The sequence below is a fragment of the Phoxinus phoxinus genome, assembly GCF_949152265.1.
Source record: "Phoxinus phoxinus genome assembly, chromosome: 3".
Lineage (NCBI taxonomy): Eukaryota > Metazoa > Chordata > Actinopteri > Cypriniformes > Leuciscidae > Phoxinus > Phoxinus phoxinus.
Window position 1 is genome coordinate 7,904,101 of NC_136878.1, and position 24,998 is coordinate 7,929,098.

Here is a 24,998-nt window from a genome sequence, read left to right on the forward strand (position 1 = left end):
CGTGCCGCGTAACACGAGAATAAACCTCATTGGTTCTTGAGGAAGCTCAAACGTGCTGCGTAACACGAGAATGAACCTCATTGGTTCTTGCTGAAGCTCAAACGTGCCGCGTAACACGAGAATGAACCTCATTGGTTCTTGAGGAAGCTCAAACGTGCCGCGTAACACGAGAATAAACCTCATTGGTTCTTGAGGAAGCTCAAACGTGCCGCGTAACACGAGAATGAACCTCATTGGTTCTTGCAGAAACTCAAACGTGCTGCGTAACACGAGAATAAACCTCACTGGTTCTTGAGGAAACTCAAACGTGCTGCATAACACGAGAATGAACCTCATTGGTTCTTGCTGAAACTCAAACGTGCTGCGTAACACGAGAACAAACCTCATTGGTTCTTGAGGAAGCTCAAACGTGCTGCGTAACACGAGAATGAACCTCATTGGTTCTTGCTGAAGCTCAAACGTGCCGCGTAACACGAGAATGAACCTCATTGGTTCTTGCAGAAACTCAAACGTGCTGCGTAACACGAGAATAAACCTCATTGGTTCTTAAGGAAACTCAAACGTGCTGCGTAACATGAGAACAAACCTCATTGGTTCTCGAGGAAGCTCAAACGTGCTGCGTAACACGAGAATGATCCTCATTGGTTCTTGCTGAAGCTCAAACGTGCCGCGTAACACGAGAATGAACCTCATTGGTTCTTAAGGAAACTCAAACGTGCCGCGTAACACGAGAATAAACCTCATTGGTTCTTGAGGAAACTCAAACGTGCTGCGTAACACGAGAATAAACCTCATTGGTTCTTAAGGAAACTCAAACGTGCTGCGTAACATGAGAACAAACCTCATTGGTTCTTGAGGAAACTCAAACGTGCTGCGTAACACGAGAATAAACCTCATTGGTTCTTAAGGAAACTCAAACGTGCTGCGTAACACGAGAATAAACCTCATTGGTTCTTGAGGAAACTCAAACGTGCTGCGTAACACGAGAATAAACCTCATTGGTTCTTAAGGAAACTCAAACGTGCCGCGTAACACGAGAATAAACCTCATTGGTTCTTAAGGAAGCTCAAACGTGCCGCGTAACACGAGAATAAACCTCATTGGTTCTTGAGGAAACTCAAACGTGCCGCGTAACACGAGAATAAACCTCATTGGTTCTTGAGGAAGCTCAAACGTGCTGCGTAACACGAGAATAAACCTCATTGGTTCTTGCTGAAACTCAAACGTGCTGCGTAACAAGAGAACAAACCTCATTGGTTCTCGAGGAAGCTCAAACGTGCCGCGTAACACGAGAATTAACCTCATTGGTTCTTGAGGAAACTCAAACGTGCTGCGTAACACGAGAATAAACCTCATTGGTTCTTGCTGAAACTCAAACGTGCTGCGTAACAAGAGAACAAACCTCATTGGTTCTCGAGGAAGCTCAAACGTGCCGCGTAACACGAGAATTAACCTCATTGGTTCTTGAGGAAACTCAAACGTGCTGCGTAACACGAGAATTAACCTCATTGGTTCTCGAGGAAGCTCAAACGTGCTGCGTAACACGAGAATAAACCTCATTGGTTCTTGCTGAAACTCAAACGTGCTGCGTAACACGAGAATAAACCTCATTGGTTCTTGAGGAAGCTCAAACGTGCTGCGTAACACGAGAATAAACCTCATTGGTTCTTGCTGAAACTCAAACGTGCTGCGTAACACGAGAACAAACCTCATTGGTTCTCGAGGAAGCTCAAACGTACTGCGTAACACGAGAATGAACCTCATTGGTTCTTGCAGAAGCTCAAACGTGCTGCGTAACACAAGAACAAACCTCATTGGTTCTTGCATTTGAAGTGAACATGCTTGTGCTTCCATTTACCACAACTGATTTGATGAATGTTTATATGTGAATAAAATGAATTTAATCTGTTCATCATATAAAGGGATCGTGTCTCTTCAGAAAATTTGGACTAAATTGCTCAATTCGTATGGATTCGTTTTACGATCTCTTTTATGAACTTTTTGAAGTGGTAGTTGTTTACCACTATTCTGTCAACCAGTAGTCTGTCAAGTGACAGAAATCAGATTTCATCAAAAAGATCTTCATTTGTGTTCCAAAGATGAACGAGACTCACGAGGAGGAGTAATTTTTGAATGAACTCTCCTTTTAAGGTTCTATATAGAAAATTTTCTTCTATAATCAACAGAATGTCTAGCCTGGGAAAACCCAGACCACTCTCAGTTGTAACTGAGTAAGGGTCTGGCAAAGCTCCATAGACAATTCATTTCCACAGGGGCGTCACCAACGGACGTCGGATAGATCTAAAACCAGTCAGAGCGATGAATGACATGACGTATGCAGAGCGACGGAGAAACATCTCGAGACTCTCAGCAATTCTCTGTATTAACCATACTGGCTATGGTATTAACGAAAATGACCATTTTAAATCGCTTGAAACAGACGCGAAAGCTGATTCGAACGAGTGATGTTGTGATGTTCCACGGCGGCATCCATCTTTGTAATGTACAATATCTGCGTCAGTCACCGTCTCTGCTCTGTCGTCATCGTGTAAAGCCCGCCCCAACGTTTCTGATTGGTGCCGCGATTTCGACGGATTGGAAATGGGTTTCAATGGGCTCTTTGCCAGACCCACTTGCAGAGCAAATCTAAATTTGCCGGAAGTGGTCTGGGTTTTCCCAGGCTACAGAATGTCTAAAGGTGACCATCAAAATAGTGTTACCAAAAATGGATAGATCAGACGTTTTAACCCATCTTTCTTTATCTCTAACCAACATTATGACGTCTTAGGCTAAATCCGATATCAAGAATCAGTTTAATAAAAACATTTGATTAATTGTGATATTTGTGAATATTTATAGTGTGATTTAGTAACTTTTTTTGGTATAGTTGCTCAAAATTGTTAAGTTTAAGTGACAAAAGCTTTATTTTGTTCACGATCCAACTCATTAAAATAACTACAATCAATTTATTCTTAACCACTTAAGACCTTATTATACAACGTTTCCGGTTTAAAGCTTTTTACATAATTTAATATAGATTTTCTGTGAACATAAAACATGAATCATGACAAGGAGCAAAAATAAATGACGAACAAAAAACAAAAGTCCAAAATCAACACCTTTTTATTTATTTCATAAAGGATGAGTGCAAAGAAAGAGCTTGTGATGTGTACCAGTCGCTAAGCCATGGACCATAAGGCATCAGTAAATACAAGCTTTATATATACTTACAACAAATACATAATACAAAAAAATCAATCATGGAGGCCATCAAAGAAATCTGCGAAGACACGCACACAATATCAGAAAAGAAACGTAAACCAGAGCGATGATAAATAATCAACGACCACCAAGTAAATGCATGGATGGATAGTAAGACGGAAAAAAGAAAAGAAAACAACAACACACACGCATACACACACACACACAGAACAATTCATACATTCATAATGGGGCAGAAATATAAGAGATGACAATGAGGTCGGATTCAGTGACTGGAATATTAATTACAGCAACAGATTATTAAGCAAAATCTACAGCCTGTTAAATAGGCCTGATATGGAAGCCGCTAATGGTTGTTAACAAGATTCCATCTTCTCGTGATTTCCCATCATTCCCAGCGTGAAAACACTGTCCCAACACATCCTCATAGCCCCCGTTTCAAAAAATAGATATAAACATTATAGCACAGTTATTTATTTATAGGTTGAAAATTGCGCCTTACAAGGCCTGATCATATTTGTATCACTTTCTCAGGTTATCACACAAGCTGTCGTTTTTTTATTATTTAGTCATAGTTTGTAAAACCACTATGTGTGGTACCGTATCCGGGGGGGTCCGTAACGTGAACAAATCCCCTAAAAATGTTCTCATGCATGTAAAAACGGTCGACCGTACAAATATAAACGCCCACTTAACAACATCTGTATTTTCGTGATCCTAAAATATACTTGAAAAATAACAGCAGCAACAAGTTTTGTGAGCACTGGCACTGTTCATGACCCAAAAAACCATGGCTTTACAAGTGAGCAGATTGTCTGTACCCAGAGTGCATGGTGTGGAGAAAGCGGGATAGCGGTTCTGTTAAAGCCATACCTAGCTAGCGACACCAACCTTCACACTCATTTTGACATGATCACCGTTCCGTGTTACAACATGGACACTCCAGAACTTGCAACATGCAACAGTCATATTAATGAGATGTGGTTTTTAATAGTAATATACAAATGCCGTCGTGGTGAAAAGTGCACTATTACTCATGGTGCTATATATTCTCTACAATAGAACAATGTGTAGCCTAGTACAAACAACGCAAAAGCTTTCAATTATGCTAAAACATTCGTAAGTATGCACTGATAAGAAAAGGTTCGTAAGTGTGATAGACACAGTCCGTTATATCTATCCCTTTCTTTGTAGGCTCAGGAATAGCAGTTCTGTTTTTGTCACAGTTAGGCATGATACAATTCAAGTGTCGATAATATACATACGTACGTGCCTCGTGGCGGCACACTCGATTGCGGCGCCGCTGTACGAACGCATCTTTCGGGCGCGAGTAAACGAGTGACGGCTGTACGACGCGACGGGAGAGAAATGATTCACATTCCCTGGCGTTACGGTAAAGCTTTGTGATCGGAAAACGTCCGCACGTAATAAGCAAACGACAGGATGGACTTCTGTGAAACACACACACAGCATGGATGACAGAAAATAAACAAGCGTAAAAACAACTCCGAAAGGTACATTTTTCAAAATCGAGAAAAAATTAAATAAAAAATACATTCATCCAATGATTAAATTCAGAAAGGAAAGGAAAGGAAAGAAAAAAACAATACAGACGAAATAACACTAGTTTCAGTTGTTTATAAAAAAAATGCATTGCAGAGGTTCGACGAAAGAAAACAACATTCAAGATAATGAGAAATAATCACAAGCAGTTGATATATGCAAAACAGATCAAACATTTAGCAAAAACAACAACTGAAAAGAAGAGAAAACACCTCTCTTTCATGACCAAACGATACAGCAGAAAATACTGTGCTCTAAATATGCTAAATGATCACTGCTTTTAGGAAACGTTGCTAAATACAGCAGAATACATGCACCATCCAGAAGCGGCTCAGTCGCGCCGACTGACTCCATTTTAGCGATTGTTTTGTTGGGTTTTTTTTGTTCATTCGGGTTTTTTTTTTGTGTATAAACTGGCATTTTTGACTTTAGCTCATTTCACATACTCAGCTGATTTCCAGAAGTGTACTGGGTGAGACAGGCGGCGGTTGCGTTTCGGAAGTTTCTCTAGTAGTTCCACGAGCTTGGAGAAGCTGGGCCGCTCTTCCTGTTCATACGCCCAACAAAACAGCAGGATGTCCTACACGGGGAAAAAGAAGAATCCGTTCATTTACTTTCACACGATCTAAAAGCCAGTCAAGCATGACCGAGTCCGTTTTTTCCCAATAAAAATAGATTGAATGGCCTCTTTAGGGACTTTCATGCTCAATAAAAGCCCAATAAAAGTGCTTCATGTGACTCGTACAATATATTCGGACAGCTTTGTTGGTGTAAAGTTGGTAGTATTCAGACTTTCAGTGAGGTATATGGAAATACTCACGGAGATCTCCTTGCCCATGCCTATCTGAGTGAGGTTGGGCTTCATTCCACTTCCCACCTGCCAGATTATGACTTCAGCTGGCTGGTTCTTAAAGGGCCACTCACGCGCATGGAGCTCGTACCAGATAGTGCTGAAACATATGACACATACGAATGTTAATGTGCATGTACTGCTTTCTCTATACTTGTGAAGGCCAAATGTATAAAAAAATGTGTCGCTAATATAATAAAGCCTCTCAAAAGCAAATAAAAAAGGCTTGTAAATGGGCTGAATAATGTCTTAAAATGGCCCTATTTCGGATATTACCTTTCATGTAGTGTGTTATAGAACTGTGAATGTCTCAAAGATCAAAGTGCACAACAAATGGGGTTTATGTCTCCCAAATTTTAAGAACCGATTCTGAACGGCCTGAAACGAGTCGCAGTCTTACTTCCTGCATGAAACCTACATAGTTTCGTAACAAATTTGCATAAATCATGGCCTTCAATGGCTGCCTGCAAACAATGCATACTTTGACCCGCCCCGAAGAAGCGCTGAGAAGACACGCTGTAAGCAGTTGACCAATCACAACAGACTGAACCATCTGACCAATCAGAGCAGAGTAGGCTTTTGGAAAGGAGGAATCCCTTTATCCATCCGTGTCAGACACTGTGAGAAAAGAGGTGATGCTGCAATGTATGTTATGAGAAAATTATTCTCATGTTTTTTGAACACATTTTCATGTGTTTTTTGAACTTGGATGCATGTAAACTGATAGTAGGAGACCTCCAAAACAAAACTAGGAAATAGCTGAAATAGCACAGGGAATAGCATTACATAAATTATTTATGAATCTTAATTATAATATGACTTTTGAGAACTTTTAAGAACATTGCAAGTCTATATGTATAAATGTGAGTGTTGTTTCATTATACTTGTGAGGGCCAAAAAAAAAAAAAGTCCACGTAAATATACAGGAGACGTCTAAACTAAATACCGGTAGGCCAAATAATGTCTTTATTAAAATATATTATTTAAATGATATAAAATGAATAAATCAAATCCTAATAAATTTGATAAAAAATTTAATTTAAGAATGCAATGCCCTGACAAATTTAGTAAAACCTCTTAAAGACAAATATGGTTCATAAATGGGCAAAAAAGTCTTAAATAAATAATACATTATTTATATAAAATAAAATGAATAAAGCCATCATTCTAAATGATAATTTTCTTACAGTAATTTAAGAATGACAGCATAGTTATTTTCCAAGTATGTGTTTACAAGTTTGAGAGTGTACCAGTTTTGTTATGCCCATGAGGGCCAAAAATGTTCCATGTTCAAATGTAGATCTTAATTATAATTTAACTAACAAAAAGTCAGATAGAACTCTTCACAAGTATATCACGTGTGTGTGTGTGTGTGTGTGTGTGTGTGTGTGTGTGTGTGTGTGTGTGTGTGTGTGTGTGTGTGTGTGTGTGTGTGTGTGTGTGTGTGTGTGTGTGTGTGTGTAAGGACGAGGACTCGCTCTCCCTAAAAGACCGTAATACAGCAGTTCAAAAGCTTTAAAGCACTGCTGGTGCACTATGCGCTCCCTGAAGCCCATATAGTCAGAAGTCATCCCAGATAATTAATAAATGACTTTGAGGTGCTGTTGACTGCTGAAAAACACAGTATTCTGCTCTAAAGAGCGTGCTCGTGTTAAAGTTTACTAAACCACACTTAAGAGCTAATTAACAATCATTGAACGAAGAGGCCAATCATCCGAGCTCTGCAATTTAAAGCCAAACGTGAAACGTGCAGCTTGCTGAGACTTGTGTGAGAGAGAGAGAAAAAACATGTAATTGAGATGGCTTTTGCAATACTGAAGTGGGGAATTCACTAAGAATGAATTGCATTTTCAACCAATGATAGTGTCATTTATTAGCATGGTGCATTTCCAATATCGCAGGTGATTTCTTAGTGCTTGGTTGAGGAGAATGCGCCAGACTACATGATCTGGTGTGTACTTTACTGAGACTATCACTTCACCGCTGTGATCCAGACACCTAAATCATCTCTCAAAAATGCTGAAAGTGCGAATCTGGACATATGCCCGGTGATAGCATCTTCTACATCATTTGATCATCATTTGATGAATTACTACTGCCACGATCGCTAGAAACCGTATATAAACATCTCTTTTTTTTCATAACAATTCATTTACCGCCCACAGAAAGCAAAGATGATTGTGCCAGGCAAACAGTGCTGAATAATACGCATACTATAATTAGCCTAATTTACATAGAAAGAATGACAGTGGAGTGTGTGCGGGTGGTTAGTAAATGAGGCCATTTAGTGAATTACAGCATAACATACACTACATCCAAAAGTTTGGAATAATTAAGCTTTTTAATGTTTTTGAAAGAAGTCTCATGCTCACCTAGGCTGCATTTATTTATTATATCATATCATTTTGTGAAGTATCATAAGAATTTCAAATAACTGTTTTCTTTTTTTAATATATTTTTATGAAAAGTAATTTAGTCCTGTGATCAAAGCATCATTACTCCAGTCTTCAGTGTCACTTGATCCTTCAGAAATCATTCTAATATGCTGATTTGCTGCTTAGGAAACATTTCTTATTATTACCAATGTTGAAAACAATTTTTATATTTTTGTGGAAACAATGGTACGCTACCATTAAAAAGTTTAGGGTAAGTGAGATTTAAAAAAAAAAAATATATATATATATATATATATACTTTTATTCAGCAAGGATCCATTATATTGATCCAAAGTGACAGTAAAGACATCATAATGAAACGCTGTCAAATGACATTTATGTCAAACTGTTCTTTTGAACTTTTTCTATTCATCAAAGAATTCTGAAAAAAGGATCAAAGTTTATAACATTGATGATAATAATATGAACCGGTATTAATAATTAAGCACCAATAATAACTGATAATAATTGAGCAGCAAATCAGCATATTATAATGATTTCTGAAGGATCAAGTAATGATACAAAATTTTTTATTTTAGATTGTAATATTTTATAATATTACGGTATTTTCGATTAAATAATGCAGCCTTGGTGAGCCTAAAAGACTTTTGAAAAGTGTATTGTACAGTACACACTGTACATACAGAAAAGGTCCATAAAACAGAACACGAGAGCATTACAGGCATAAACTATCCCACAGCTGCTGTTAAAAGCCAATGCCGCATTAAAACACGGCGCTCGCAGAGAACAACGGAAGTGAAAAGAGGAGGCAGAAGGGACAATAGGGAGCACTGCTTTGGGGTCACCTCTAGGTAATGTCCCTTTAGTGTGACCAGCTGGACAGCTTGCGTGGGTGCTGTATTTGGCTCCCATAGAATGACAGTGTGACAGAGCCTCCATATGGAGAGAACAGCTGAGGACGCAATTGTGTTAGGACCCAACAGAGCAGCATTCCTTCCTTTCGTCAACCATCCATCCATCCATTCTTTGATTCATTTGGCCCACACACTCACCGCCTCTGGAAAGGCCCGGGTCAGGTAGAAACGAGTACAGATGGAGGTTCAGTTCCGCATGTGAATACGTTCTGATTAGTGAAAGCGGAGCACTGAGTGAATCAATTCTTTGATAATCCTCGTCCTAAACGAGACAGATTCTCGATGTGTATTATTGAGATTCATGATCATGTGTGGTCATTCACAATGGCATTTGATAGCTGAGCTGTACTTTCATTTGGCCACTGTAGCAATTAAAGGGACAGTCTTAAACGGAAAAAAGATTTCGGTTTATCTGGTTGGATATCCAAAAATGTATTTGTATGCTTTAGTGACACTTATAAATAAACCACTGCATTAAGTGGCATCTGCATGCAAATAATGCTGGAGATTTTCTCAAAACTAAAGTCACTTTTCTGAGACACTTTGCTTTTGTCTTTTATTCAACTGGTGGTTACATAGTGGATACAAGTTCATTTTGAATAGTATGTTTTTTTATTTATTGCAATTTAATGTTTTTGAAAGAAGTCTCTTATAAACACCAAAGCTGCATTTATTTGTTTATACATTTTTATTTAAATTTATGAAATTTAAAAGAACTGTTGTAAATAATTGTCTATTTTTATATATTTTAAGCGTAATTCCTGTGATGCATAGCTGAATTTTCAGCATCATTACTCCAGACTTCAGTGTCACATGATCCTTCAGAAATCATTCTAATATGATGATTTGCTGCTCAAGAAACATTTCATATTATTATCAATGTTGAAAGTTAACATTTTTGTGGAAACTGTGATAGTTTTTTTCCCCAGGATTCTTTGATAAACAGAATTTATTTGAATTAGAAATATTTTGTGTTATTATAATTTACTGTATTATTATCTTTACTGTCACTTTTGATAAATTTTATGCATCCTTGCTTATTTAAATTAAAATTCTATAAAATATGAATATTAATTAAAGATATGTTAATATTTTTATCTTACTGTCCCCAAACTTATATCTACAGTATTATTTTATCAATAAAAAATAAACCCAAACAAACTATCATTTAAACCCAAACAAACTTATTTTTAATGAATGTTTTGCTTAAAAAATGTGCTTACTTTCAAATAAATGACACTTAGTTTGAAATTGTTTTAAACACTTTTCTTAACGAAATGTGCAAAAATGGTTATGCTGACATTATAAGAGCACGTTAAATGCGAAGAGAAACATTCGCAAGCTTATTTCTTCAAATAAAAATGGATTCTGTTGGTTTCCTGAGTGACAAAAAGCAGAGAAGCAGTGACTGGTGAAAACACGGACGCTGAGAGGGCGGCAGAGAGACAGGGACCCACCCAAAGGCAAAGACGTCAGACTGTTTGGAGAAGGGAAGCTGGTTTTCTGCAGTCTCGGGGGAGAGCTGACGGATGAGCTCAGGAGCCAGATGACACAGCCAGCCGCTTGGGATCCGCAGCTTATCCTTTCTCCGGCTAGAGAGAGAGAGAGAGAGAGAGAGAGAGAGAGAGAAGAACCTGAAGTTTAATACGTAATCAGTCACAACACAATGCTTTGAGTTCGATTTATTTGTACTACGCAAAAGGTCAGAAAACAAACCAAAAGACCATTATAGTGACAATACTGTCAAAGAAATACAATAGAGGGCAAGCGTCTATTAGTCTCGCATAGTCCGATCATCGACATAAAGTCTAGTCTACAAATGAGATCTCTTTTTGAACTTCGTTTCCCCTAGACAGATCAAATGGAGACTTTTGCATTAATCTCCTGTTTCCAAAACATTTTCGAAAACAGATACTCTAGAAATCTCAGAGATATTTCTCATTAAATTGTCATTATCGGAGCTACACAATTCACAATCAGTTTTTAGCTCTATACTTTGCGTTAAAACTTTAAATAGATTTAGAAATAAAGGTGATAGTTGCTATACTAAACAGAAACTCTTCGATACTTTTCAAAGATTGAATGGCAGGAAACTTTTTCTTTACACAGAGCTGGAGTCTGGGAACTTGTAAACTCAACTTTGTTTCCCACTGGACCGATTAAAAACCTGTGAAGCCTCTACAATGATAAAGTAGTTGCCTCGTTCTCGAGTGTCAGACATGGATTTGGAAGTGGTCTATCACTGACAGACACAGAGCCGTTTCAGCTTGACTGAGTCTCTGATCCGAGTAAAAACAAACTCAATCACCCATGATATATAATACCTCCAAACCAGGGGCAGAAATGAATGGGGGCTTGGGGGAAAACGCCATCGAAGTTGACAAAAAAATCCCCCCTACGATTTCTTACTTCATTATTTTATGTAAATATTTTACAATATTTTCTTATTACTTTCAATGTTGAAAACAGGTGTGCTGCATAATATTTTTGTGGACACCGTGATACAGTACCATTCAAAATTGTGTGTGTTTGTGTATCACTGATTCTTGAGATATGGGACAAAACATGTCCTACACACAAAAGCCCTCTTTATGTTAAAAAATAAAAGAAATTCTGCAACAAACATTACACTGGTGTGCATCTTGAGAATAAAACAATGGCACTGACATATTTTACGATGTGTCATTGCAAGTTGCTTTCAGTTAAAACAGCTCAAACATGCATTTTAGTCTGGGACTAGGCATAAGCCCTGTCTGTGAAACCCGGGGACGGTGTTTTCATACCTACATAAAAGTAGAAAAAAAGCCCCCCACAAAATCTAATTCAGGGGCAAATATTGACCCTTATTTAAGACAAGAATCAAGACAAAAGCATGACCTCTTGGGTCTTCCATAACATTAAAACTGCTATCGTCTCAAACCTGGGAAGCCTGTCAGACTGTCCAGAGTAACATTCAAATGACTTCATCCCTCAAAAATACTCAAACCCTCATAAAGAAAGCTTGACATTTCATGATGCTTCAGTACGAGTTTGTCCATAGCCTCACTAGCCTGATAAATGTTGACATGGACATGGAATTTCAAACAGAACCAAATCCCAGAATAATCAGATCATATTACAATACCCAGTCAGGTCCTGAGTCATCATGATACATAACTAATGTAAAATCATGTTATTAAGAGCCAGACTTGTGCCTTACAGATAAACAATTCATAATTACGCAAGAGCTTCTCTGATGGCCGCTCTCAAATACTATCCCTTCCGCCTAATAACTCCTGATAATAATTCACATGGCTGCGGAGGTGTAGAAGTGGGCTGATCAGAACGGTCCAAGAGGCTTGATCAACAATGGCTGCAATGTAAACCTGTCGCTGTGGAGACGTCAGCTTTTCCCCGGTAATTACTGCCAACATACGTAAACACACTTGTGCGAAATCAGCCTCATAATCAGATGAACCGATGGGCGCGAGTGTTTGTAATATCGCTCCATCGGGGATGTTGATTTACTGCTTTCAATGCCAATGAAAACATTTTCAAAGAGGCGAGACGAGCAAACACAGACGGGACGAGTGCCAAAACAACATCAACATCATCACGGTCATCAGTGGTGGCAAACGCTTCGTGTTGCCCCAGATCATTTACTCTCGTTTTCAGCACTTTCCAAGCCAAGGACTTTATTAAGCGTCTTAATAACACTAATAAACATATCAAATCAAAACAAAGAAGTAGATTCAAATTGGTGACTGCAAGAGCTGAACACTGTTGCTGAATCTCACTAAACCGGTCAAGGACATGTTTAGGACAGATTTCATCACAAAAGAAAAAAATTATAATTTTTTTCTGCTTAACGTCTTATTAAGATGTTTTGCATTGTGGCATTATTATTAGCATGACATCTTATTTATCGCATTCATATTTCCCTTATTCTCATTACTGTAATACTGAAAAAAAGCTATAGTAATACAAAAAGTAATACAATTATTTAAATGATTAAGTGTGTATAAATCATGGCAGTATTAAATTATATTAGCATGACATCATATTTATCACATTAATCATATTTCAAAAAAAAAAAATCAAATGTACAAATTATAAAATTATATAAGTATTTAAATGGTAAATTGTGTATAAATCAAGGGAGTATTAAATTACATTAACATGACATAATATTTAATAACAATAATAATACATTGTATTTATTAGGCGCCTTTCATGACACTCAAGGTAACCTGTTTACATTTCCCTCATTCTCATTACTGCAAGTTATTATTATACATTTAATTATGCATGTGTGTGTATAAATTACAAGAGTATTGATTTAATTTAGTTTAATTGAATGTGCCTAATTGTCTTGAAAATAATATATCTTAATATTCATAAAAATAGGTCGATCTGACTTAATGCTAAATAAATGTATAAAACTATAAAATAATTATATAGTTAAATAGTATGCATCATGGCAGTAATAAAATGAAAATTAACTTGACATCACATTTATCACATTTTCCTCATTCTAGTCACTGTAAGGCTGCAAAAAAAAAAAGTTATTATTATACATTTAAATTTTTTAATTATATAAATATTTAAATGGCAGAGTGTGGTCATGACAGTATTACTAAATTAAAATAAATGTGCTTGAAAATAATGTCAATGCCAGAACATCTTCATATTCCTAAAAAAAAAAAACAGTCTTTATGCAAAATAAAATATGCCATTTTTTTTTCTTATGATTTTGCAGTGTAACCTGTCAAATTGAATTGATTGAAACACGCGGTACAAGAGGACGTGTCCTCTTATGACCCTTCCCTTTGCCCATTCAAAACTGATGATCTCAAGATAAATGGAGAATGTCACAGATTTACAAAACAAATCAAACATCTGCCACCGTTCACAGTGATTCAATGACCTTGCCTGGAGGAAGGAATATCTTGAGTTCATTCGGCCATAAAGAAGAGGATGTTTCCTTTTCATACATTGCAAGAGAGCAACAAAACGCAAACATCAGACACCCTTTTTCATGGGTGTTCATGTTCAAAGGAGTGAGGCGGAGAAAGGCTACTTTTAAGTCTTTGTCTCTTGAAGGAGAGAAATACAGACAGCGGTCCTATTTGTAAGGACTGTGTGGTCCTCAATTAAGAAGGTGATTAGTACGGAGCCGAACCTGAGTCTCGCTCAGGTCGCTGTTATTCACCACTGATCTGAGAAAAATGTTGTGCTTTTTCCCTGTGTTCTGTATTTTGACTCTAAATCATAAATCAATTATGCAAAAAACCTCATCCGCATCACATACACAGGGGGAATTGATTTAATTACTTGGCGAAAATGGCATTAAAACATAATTAACAGAATATCTGTAACAGTGAATATTGATTTTAAATTTAAACTGAAATGAAGTGACCTAAGGGAAACGCTTGCTCTGTTGATAGACTCGAAAATATCGCTCATCGTCATGTGAATGGAAACGCTTCTAGCTATGAAAGCTCGATTTCACGCATTGTAGCGTTCTGAAATGTGTAACATTAAAGGGATAGTTCACACAAAAATGAAAAATCTCATGTTGTTCCAAACCTGTATGATTTTCTTTCTTTAGTGAAACATAAAAGAAGACATTTTGAATAGTCCATACAATGAAATTCACTGGGGTCCAATGATGTTTTTGACCCCAACGTCCTTCAAAATTCCTCTTGTGTCCTGCAGATAAAAGTTGTACAGGTTTGGAACAACATGAGGGTGACTTTTACAAAGTCTTGATTTTGTTTTTAGAGCACATTACACAGGGACTGGGAAGAGAGGTGCTGCCACAATGTAAAATATATGAAAAATAAGATGTTTTTGAAAACTCGAGCATGAAATTCTAGTTGACTCTGATTGGTCGGCTGGACTGTGTGTTGATTGGTCACTGCTTTGAATGTGTTTTGGAAATGGCACACCCCTTACCTTAACCGTGAGATTAAACACACTACTTGCACAACTCAGACAGGCCCCGCCACTTTATTTTGCATAAGCCTTGTGCGGGAATTATTTAAATGAGGAACATTGCGATGTGTACGTTCCCAGAAGAAAGCGCAAGACTACAATCGAGGCGTTTCAGGAAGTTCAGATATGGTTGAAAACTGATTTTGATAATAACTCCCTTTTGAGTGACTTTGTAGCTTTTTCATGCTCAAACAGCAACATTACCCACTAAAGAAGGCTGAAAATGAAAAAAAAAAAAAAAAAGCATAAAAGGTCCTCTTTAAGTATGTACAACGGGAATTTGCACAATGCCAGGTATTGGCCAGGCTTCCACGTAATTTTCTAGCGTATGTTTCTGGCTTTATACTGTCAAGCTTTAAAAAGCATACAAATAGTCCATATGACATGTGCACTATATGAGAACGTCATTTTATTTAGACATGAATATCTATTCATATTTCTGCAGTGCACTGACATTGCTAGAGGGAGTTTCCCTGATAAAAGTTATTGAAGTTCTGTCAAACGCTTGTGTGTCGATAACATCTGCTGATACTTCAACTCATTGAAGCATACTGTACGTTTATGAAGAACCATGAGAACACTGAAGGTCAAATTGGATTTAGCTCTGTGGCCCACACTTTAATAATTACAGGCTTTGGTTTTTAATAAGCAGTTCTGAGAGTCATTACGGAAATTAAGGACGTTATTGATGGCCCGCCACATGTAGAGTGTGATGGGTTGTACATTTGTCACTCTTCTACAGACAACACCTAGCTTATAATCAGAGCTCAGGCGACTACTCACGATTTCAGCAAGTGAACAACCTATCTAGACAGCATTTTACAGCATCACGGGACACACTCGCGTTAAAGGTATAGTAGCCAGAAACATCATGTTGCCTTCTTAGACCCTGTTTAAACCTGGTATTAAGATGCCGTTGTCAGCTGGAGACCCAAATTTGGTTTGAAGACAAAAGCGTACCAAGCACAATGATCTCTCACCATTCCTGAACACTCGAAAAACACACGAAAGCTGCTACTCTCCATGTGTTTTTCCGTCGTCTCCGGTCGCGTTCATATGTAAATTGCGCAAGCATTTTTTAGTCTAATAGATCAAAAGATCTGAAAAAAGATGACATTTACCTGGCCATAAAACCTCCCCTGGAAGAAATCAGGACAGAAGTGATTGAAAGTGGACAAAAGAGACGGATTAAAACACCAGGTGTAAACGGGTATGTGTCTCCCTCGTCTACTTGTGATCCGATCGACCAAAACGCATCTGAATACCAGGTGTAAGCAGGGCCTTAGATACCTCATTATGGCCAATATTTAAGGCAAAATCACATGTATCGATGTGAACGAGGCAATTCCAGAATGCACAACAATAAGCTCAGTGAACAAATTAATACAAGATGAATATATTGATTTATTCGATAACAAAAGTATTGATAACAAATTCACTGGCGTTAACAACAAGTTTGGAAGAAAGCTCTTCTGCTCACCAAAGCTGAATTTATTTATACAAAAAAATGTGTGAAAACAGTAATATTGAGAAATATACAATTTTAAAAAAGCTGTTTTCAATTTGATGAATACACAATTCAAAAGAACAGCGATTATTTGCAATATACTTTTTTTGTAACATTATAATTGTCTTAACTCTCACTTGAATCAATTTAATGATTTGATTTTCACTTTTTTTTTTAAGATCATGTGACTGAAGACTAGAGTAATAATGCTGAAAATCCAGCTTTGCATCACAGGAATAAATGACATTTTTAAATACATTTACATAGAAAACAGTTATTTTAAATTGTAATAATATTTCACAATATTACTGTTTTTACTGTATGTTTGATCAAATAAATGCAGCCTTGGTGAGCAGAAGAAATTTCTATTAACTATGTGTTAATTATGTGTATTATATTCTATTCATTCTTAATCAAGTGTTGTTGTGTGTATTTTGACATACCTGCCTGCTTGAAGAACACCAGATATTGTGAACAGGCCAAAGTCAGTGATGACCACTTTCCCGTTGTCATAAAATACATTCTTGGATTTCATATCTTTGTGAAGGATCCCTTTGGCATGTAGGTAGCCCATGCCCTGCAAAAAAAGGGGTTAATGTCATTAGGGCTGCATGGTTTGCTAAAAAGCCTAATTGCGATTATCTTTTTCTGATAAAACGTACTCGGTTACTAACGTAACCTCGGTTCTCTCTAGAAGTGGGAACGAGTACTGCGTCGAAGAACGCTACGGGAAAGATATTTCTTTGTCGAGATTGAAGCCTAAAATTAATCCTTAATTTTGTAATAATGTAAAACGCTTTTCTGAAGCATACAACCTAGGCGGAGCAATACAGCTCACCCATTGGCTGCTCTGCCAGAAAAGCACAGCCTATGCGAGGCCAGGACGCTGACCAATGAGGGCGCTTCGCGCCCTTCTGCGTCACCTCCCGCCCAAACAGGCGTGGCCTAGGCCTATAAATACGAGCATAGCTGTCTAACACGCCGATTTTCGTCAATGAAGCGACGCAGCGCGGACACGCACGGCCATGAGACGCAGTACTCGTTCCCTCTTCTAGAGAGAACCGAGGTTACGTTAGTAACCGAGTACGTTCTCTTACGTAGAGTTCTCTCGTACTGCGTCGAAGAACGCTACGGGAACCCCATGTAAAACGCCGTGCGTGCTCTTGGACCGACACAGACACCTAAGGGCGCGCGCGCCCTGGTATACAAGTGCCTACCCCAAGAAGTATAGGGAGAGCGGCTAAATTAGCATCATCCCTTTATAGTAGTGCCTCTTAAGGCATAACAGCATATATATGTAAATATAGATATATATGAGGGGTAATAGCATGCTCATGGGACACATTGTCAGTGAGTGATGCTTAAACATTGAAGTGACCTGGGCCGCAGCGCGGGGCAGGAAACACTTATACACATTAAACATTGAAGTGACCTGGGCCGCATCGCGGGGCAGGAACACTTATACATATTAACATTGAAGTGACCTGGGCCGCAGCGCGGGGCAGGACACTAATACATAGTCTTCTAGACCGAGAGCAGTTTAGCCTGCAACGCAGGAACCTCTAGGTTATAGAACCTAATAAATGTAGACGGGGAGGCCCAGCCTGCCGCCATACAGATATCTTGTAACGAGATTCCGCTATACCAAGCCCATGAAGAGGCCATGCCTCTCGTGGAATGTGCTCTGATGCCCAAAGGGCATTCCAAACCTCTAGATGCGTAGGCTAGCGCAATGGCGTCCACTACCCATCGAGACAGACTCTGTTTCGTCGCGGCTCGCCCCTTGGAGCGTCCGCTGAACGAAACAAAGAGCTGCTCCGTCTGTCGAAAAACAGCGGAGCGGGACACGTAAGCTCTTAATGCCCTGACCGGGCAAAGGGAGCTATTTCCGTCCTCTGAGGCCGGCAGGGCCGACAGGGAGATGACCTGAGCCCTGAACGGTGTGTTGAGGGACTTAGGCACGTACCCATGCTTCGGTTTCAATACGACTACAGAGTCGTTTGGCCCGAACTCCATACAAGAAGCTCTCACTGAGAGCACTTGCAAGTCTCCCACACGCTTCACTGAAGCGAGAGCCAAAAGAAACACGGTCTTGAAAGACAGGTGTTTCATGTCAACTGAGTGAATAGGCTCGAAAGGGGCCCCTTTCATAGCGTTCAACACTGTAGAAAGGTCCCAAACGGGGACTGAGGGGGGGCCTTGGAGGGTTTAACCTCCTGGCGCCTCTAAGGAAGCGGACCACCAGGTCGTTCCTGCCTAGTGAACGGCCAAGCGTTGGATTAACGAACGCTGATATGGCAGCCACATAGACTTTGAGCGTGGATGGGGTTCTTCCCTTATCCAATAGCTCTTGCAAGAAGGAGAGAATCTCCGGTTCTCCACACTGAAGTGGTGACAGACCTTGATCTGAACACCATCCAGAGAACACCGACCATTTGGAAGCGTAGAGCCGTCTAGTAGACGGAGCCCTAGCTTGCTCGATCGTGTCTAACACTCCTCTTGGGAGGTTAGCGGGTACCCGTTTATGGCCCATACGTGTAGGGACCAAAGCTCGGGGTGAGGATGCAGAATCGCGCCCTTGGCCTGTGAGAGGAGGTCTCTCCTCACTGGAATCGGCCACGGGGCAGTACTTTTCAGTCGCATCAAAGCTGGGAACCAGGTCTGATTCGTCCAGTATGGAGCAACCAGTAGTACTGAGCATCCGCTCTCCTTGATACGCTCCAGCACTTGAGGCAGGAGTGAGACAGGAGGAAAAGCATAGAGCGGACGGCGGGGCCAGACTCTGGCCAGCGCGTTCGTGCTCTTCGAAAAGAATTCTGGGCAGTGAGCGTTTTCCTGGTTTGCAAACAGGTCTATTTCCGCTCTGCCGAACCTTTTCCACAGCAGACGCACTGTCTGTGTGTGTAGGGACCACTCTCCCGTAGGAACATTGTTCCGTGAGAGTCTGTCCGGGCCTACGTTCAAGTGGCCTGGCACGTGTATTGCTCTTAACGAGCGCAGGTTGTGCTGGGCCCACACCAGTATGCGTTCCGCTAACCTGAATAGGTTTCGGGACCTCAGGCCACCCTGGTGGTTTATGTAGGCTACTACTGACACGTTGTCCGAGCGGACCAGGACGTGGTGTCCTTTTATCCGGGGACAGAAGCGCCTCAGCGCAAAGTCCACCGCCATCATTTCCAGGCAGTTTATGTGCGGTAGTTTGGCTCGCTCTGCCCATTGGCCAAAGAGCGGTCTGCCGTCGAGCAGTGCTCCCCAGCCTGAGGTGGACGCGTCCGTGGACACCACCTTCAGGCTCGAGGAAGTCCCCAGGCTTACACCTGACCGGTACCAGTCTGACGCTCTCCATGGTGTCAGGGCTGAAATGCATTCCTGAGTGACCTTGAGGCGATAACGACCGTGTAACCATGCTTGGCGCGGTACGCGCGTTCTCAACCAGAACTGTAGTGGGCGCATGCGCAGCAGGCCCAACTGCAGCACTGTAGAGGCTGAGGCCATGAGGCCCAGCATTTTCTCAAATCTCCTGAGCGGCACTATGTGGCCGCTGCGGAAGGATTTCGCCATTTGCAGGGTATTTCGCCTGTGCTGTGATGACAGGCGTGCTGTCATAGACCGTGAGTTCAGATCCAGTCCTAAAAAGGAGATCCTTTGACTGGGAAACAGTGAACTTTTCTCCCAATTGACTCTCAGACCTAAGCACTCGAGGTGATCGAGTATTAGTGTCTTGTGGTGAGCGAGTTCTGACGGCGATTGAGCTAGAATCAGCCAATCGTCCAAATAGTTCAGAATTCGAACGCCTCGGAGTCTCAGGGGTGCCAGCGCCGCGTCCATGCACACTGTAAATGTACGAGGTGCTAGAGACAGGCCGAATGGCAGGACTGTGTACTGATATGCCCGGCCCTCGAAGGCGAATCTCAAAAATCGCCTGTGACGTGACGCAATTTGTATGTGAAAATACGCGTCTTTCAGATCTATCGCCATAAACCAGTCTCCTCGGCGAATTTGCGCGAGGATTTTTCTGGTCGTGAGCATTCTGAACTTCCGCTTTGTTAGCGTTTTGTTCAGACGCCTTAGATCTAAAATGGGTCTGAGACCCCCGTCTTTCTTCGGTACCAGGAAATATCTGCTGTACAGACCCCCTTCGCTCTGAGCTTGAGATAAAGGCTCTATGGCCCCTTTGCTCAATAGCTTCGCTATTTCGGCTCGAAGTAGATGTGCTACTTCTGTTTTTACCGTGGTTTCGACTTTTCCCGTGAAACGGGGAGGGCGTCGATGAAACTGTAGCGAATAGCCTCTTTTTATAGTCTCTAGCACCCATTCTGAGACCCCGGGAAGTCTTTCCCATGCATGTGCACGTGTGACTAGGGGTTGAATGTAATCTGGGCCCTGGTCGCGAAATGGCGGCGACACGAGAGCAACCGTGTGCTGTAACATGGACGCCGTGGCGTCTGAGGCGGGGGACATGTTTAACACAGTATGCGTCCCGCGCGCGCTCGACTCTCTGTGTCGAGAGAGAGCGCGCGGGACGAGTCCCGTAGGGCTCGTTATGCTTGTGAATAAACGTGGGCGCTTGGTGGCGGGCACATTTATAACACCGGGGACACTGTGTTTGTGTACTGACTGACCGTTCGTTAGTTTCGTTTATACAGAAACCGCGGAACGTGCAGTGTGTAGTGGTTGTGGGCACTTGGCAGTGGACACGCTTACTACATGTAAAGCACAATCGATCTGAGTCGATTTTAAGTGTGCAAACCCTGTGTTGAACGGGGCTGCCCGTAGGGCTCGTATATTTGTGAATAAATGTGGGCGCGTGGTAGCGGGCACATTTATAACACCGGGAATACTGTGTTTGTGAACTGACTGATCGTCCGTTGGTTTCGTTTTTACAGAAAACCGCGGAACGTGCAGTGTGTAGTGGTTGTGGGCACTTGACAGTGGGCACGCTCACTACATGTAAAGTACAAACGACCTGAGTCGTTTTTATGTGTGCAGACCCTGTGTTGTACGGGGCTGTGCTTGCACGGGTTGAAAAACCGGGCTCTGGTCGCGAAATGGCGGCGACACGAGAGCAGTCGTGTGCTGTAACATGGCGTGATGCGGGGGCGCGCTTATCGAGCGGGCAGCCCGCGCGCGCGCTCAGCTCTCTCAGCTGAGAGAGAGAGAGAGAGAGCACGCGGTGCGAGCTCCGTAGAAACCATGTTGACATGTAGCTTGTAGTGATTGTGGGCACTTGAAAGCGGGCACGCTCACTACATATAGTGCACAATCGACATTGAGTCGATTTTATGTGTGCAAGCCCTGTATTGTGTGGGGCTGTGCTTGTGTGTATGAATGGGCACTGAGTCGTGGGCATTACGGATACACACATTACACCATCGGCCGTGGCCGGGACACCAGAAAATACATTTTCAGATTTACCTGGGGCGTCGTGAAAACGGCGTTTGTGTGCAGGCAAACGAGCATTGATGCTGATTTGGTGACTGCAAAATACACTGGCACGGTCGCGTATGTTGGGACTGTGCGAGCGAGACATTTTAGTGAAATCCGGCCGCGGCGGGATTTTAACACTGTAGCTTCCCTCGAAGCAGAAGTGCGCATCCTGGCTAAAGACGGGGCTTTCCGGGACTCCGCGCTTTCTTCGTGAATTCAGGAAGAAAAGGGCGCGGGTCGTGAGGACGGTAACGTACGTTCCTCTGCAGAAAAACAGCCATCCAGCCGGTAAGCGCATCGATGCTGGTCTTTCTCCGTCGACGCTCATAAGCGGCGGGGGAGGGGAGATCCTCGGAGCTCGCCCATCCGAAGCGGGAGAGAAAAGCAGTCTTCCTCCACAGACGCGGCTTCACCTTCCTCGTTCATGACGGACGCGGCGGCACACAGCGGCCCTTGTCCGTCGATCATAGAGTCCAGCGAAGCGGGCGGAGAAGCTGGCGGCAGCAGCGGCGAGCACCTCGTGGTGAAGGGAGGTTCCGGGCTCTGCTAAGCACGGCGCTTTCACGGCGCGGCACTACAGCAGGCGGAAAAGATGCAGCTTCAGTAAATGAACGCCAGGCGAGTCCGCAGAGTCACCGTAGGCATCAAATTACAGCGATGGCAGCCGCCATCGACGAGAGCTGAAGCTGCGTGATACTCACAGGCAGGAAACACAGCACGTGGTCCCTGTCGCTGAGCGGGGCTCTACACGAGCCACAGGAGGTGCGAGGCATCTTGAAAAAGACGCTCGGCTCTTTTAGTGGTGGAAAAACTGTGTGTTGCGACGGCGAACACACACACAAAACACACACACATAATGTAAAGGATATTCCATGCCGGAGAAGCGCAGCAGGGAACGGCGGCTGAAGGCGGCGAAGACCAGCGGCTTCAGGTAAGAGGCGCGTCCTGCTGAGGTGCTTGTTCCAAACGGCTGTGGCGGCTCGAATCCAATCCAGCGATGCGTGCAGCTTCGTTGAATTTTAGAAAATCGGCGTGTTAGACAGCTATGCTCGTATTTATAGGCCTAGGCCACGCCTGTTTGGGCGGGAGGTGACGCAGAAGGGCGCGAAGCGCCCTCATTGGTCAGCGTCCTGGCCTCGCATAGGCTGTGCTTTTCTGGCAGAGCAGCCAATGGGTGAGCTGTATTGCTCCGCCTAGGTTGTATGCTTCAGAAAAGCGTTTTACATTATTACAAAATTAAGGATTAATTTTAGGCTTCAATCTCGACAAAGAAATATCTTTCCCGTAGCGTTCTTCGACGCAGTACGAGAGAACTCTACGTAAGAGAACTTGCAACTTAAAATGTGATTTAAAAAAAGGGGTACAAAGCTCCAGGTTTGTTGTGCTTGTTTGTAGCACCTCCCCAAATGCACATTATAAGCGAAAAACAAAAAAAAAAAAAAAAAAAAAAAAAAAACGATCCATGCTTGTACCAAACAACAGTGCCATAAGCCATAAGCCAGATTTTGGTTTTATTCTGATTAAGGCGAGACAACGGCAGGCAAAAACATTGTTTTCTTTTCACTGGTCAATTTTGAGATATGTCTTCAATAACATGTCTTCTTTCAGACTTGTGGTGAAAAAAAGTCCGAAATAAACATTTAGGTCTTTATTTTACTACACTTTGTCTGTTTGCGTCTGTAGATTTCTCATAAATTCAACAAAACTTGGCGTAAAAAAATCATCCCACTGCTCCGCCTGTCTGCACCCTGTCATCACATGCACTGTTAGAAAGAGGTCTCTCTCCTGTACAATGCTGTCGGATCCAAATATGGTCATTTCCTTTTTATAAGCAACCAATCGTGAAAGTAAAAGGGCTGAATGCGCAATCTCATTGGCTGATGATAAATATTTAAAGCCCGTTTTCTCAAAATGACTTTTCTCTCATAGTCCAAGTCCGAAATCTCTACTTCAGTAGCACCTATATACACCAAACTGTCCAGTCTTGTACCTAGTTATATTATGAAGGTATTTACAGAGGGATTTGTAAATATATTATTCATAGCCTGATTTCTATAACATTTTATACCAAAAAACATGACGAAAATCAATTTGTTAAGGCTATTGACAGTATATTCTGATTTAAAGGATAACAAAAGTAGATATCCATAAATCCCTCTGTAATTTTCCTATCTAATATGTGAACACAATGCAATTTTTTTTAACCTGGCTTTATCCAATACTCAGATTTTGTTTTTTTAAATATATGCAAATTAGCGCATATTTACTTAGATATTGCCTAATTTGCATATTTAAACATTAAATTACAGAGAACTGGTAATAAAAAAAAAGATTTCTCATCTTAATGTAGGTGTAATCAACTTGGAAAGTTTCATGGTGATTTCTGTTAGTTAAAAAATGTACCCTATTCACCTGTAGTGTCTCGTCTTAATCGTCCAGCCCTAAATGTAACCACATCCTTAACATATAAAGGAACAGTACATGTACAGGCACATTATGAAATCTTTCCATAACTACCATGTTTTTTTGTTTTTTAAATGACTGCTGAATCAATTTTAGCTGACATTTAGCAAACAGTCTTCACATCATAGCTCTTACCTTCACCATCTCTTGTGCGATTTGTCTAGTCTTGTTCACGTCGAGAACAACTTTTGCATCTCGTACCACTGAGTAGAGGGTCCTGCCCTTACACAAGCTACAACAGAGAAAAACAACAAAAAACACTTATTAGACATCAGCTGTGACCAAACATCAAATTTCATGAAGACGATCTATCTATCTATATCTTCAAAATTCTAGGTTACTACTTAAAAAGGACCAATTTATCTTTTTTACAGTTTCCTCTTTCTTTAGTGTGTTTGAGCATGATAAAGGTCTGCAAAACAAAGCACAGAGGGAGTTATTCTTTATATCAGTAAGCACTGTTTCTGAACTCCCTGAAACGACTCAATTGTTCACTTGACAAACACGTCACAATATTCCTCATTTAAATAATTCCTGCCCAAGGCATGTGTAAGATAAAGGGATGAGGCCAAGTTCAGTTACGTTAGTAGTGTTTTGACATTTGCGGTTATGTTTAGGGGTGTGACATTTCCGAAGCACGCTCGAAGCGGTTGACCAATCACAACACACTGGTCCAGCTG

The 24,998-nt window shown here is 41.1% G+C and overlaps 1 protein-coding gene across 6 annotated transcripts in view; it reads right to left on the reverse strand.

Moving 5' to 3' along the window:
• Positions 1-5,158: 5,158 nt before the first annotated feature.
• ksr2 (kinase suppressor of ras 2) overlaps positions 5,159-24,998 on the reverse strand; it is a 100,895-nt gene continuing 81,055 nt past the window's right edge. For all 6 annotated transcript variants that reach the window (XM_079606221.1, XM_079606220.1, XM_079606219.1 and 3 more), the window contains 5 exons: positions 24,454-24,550; positions 16,872-17,005; positions 10,403-10,537; positions 5,606-5,735; positions 5,159-5,365 (listed from right to left, as the gene is read on the reverse strand). In XM_079606221.1, coding sequence (XP_079462347.1) covers positions 5,219-5,365; positions 5,606-5,735; positions 10,403-10,537; positions 16,872-17,005; positions 24,454-24,550 — 643 coding nt within the window. In that variant the 3' untranslated portion in view covers positions 5,159-5,218. The remainder of the gene's footprint in view (positions 5,366-5,605; positions 5,736-10,402; positions 10,538-16,871; positions 17,006-24,453; positions 24,551-24,998) is intronic.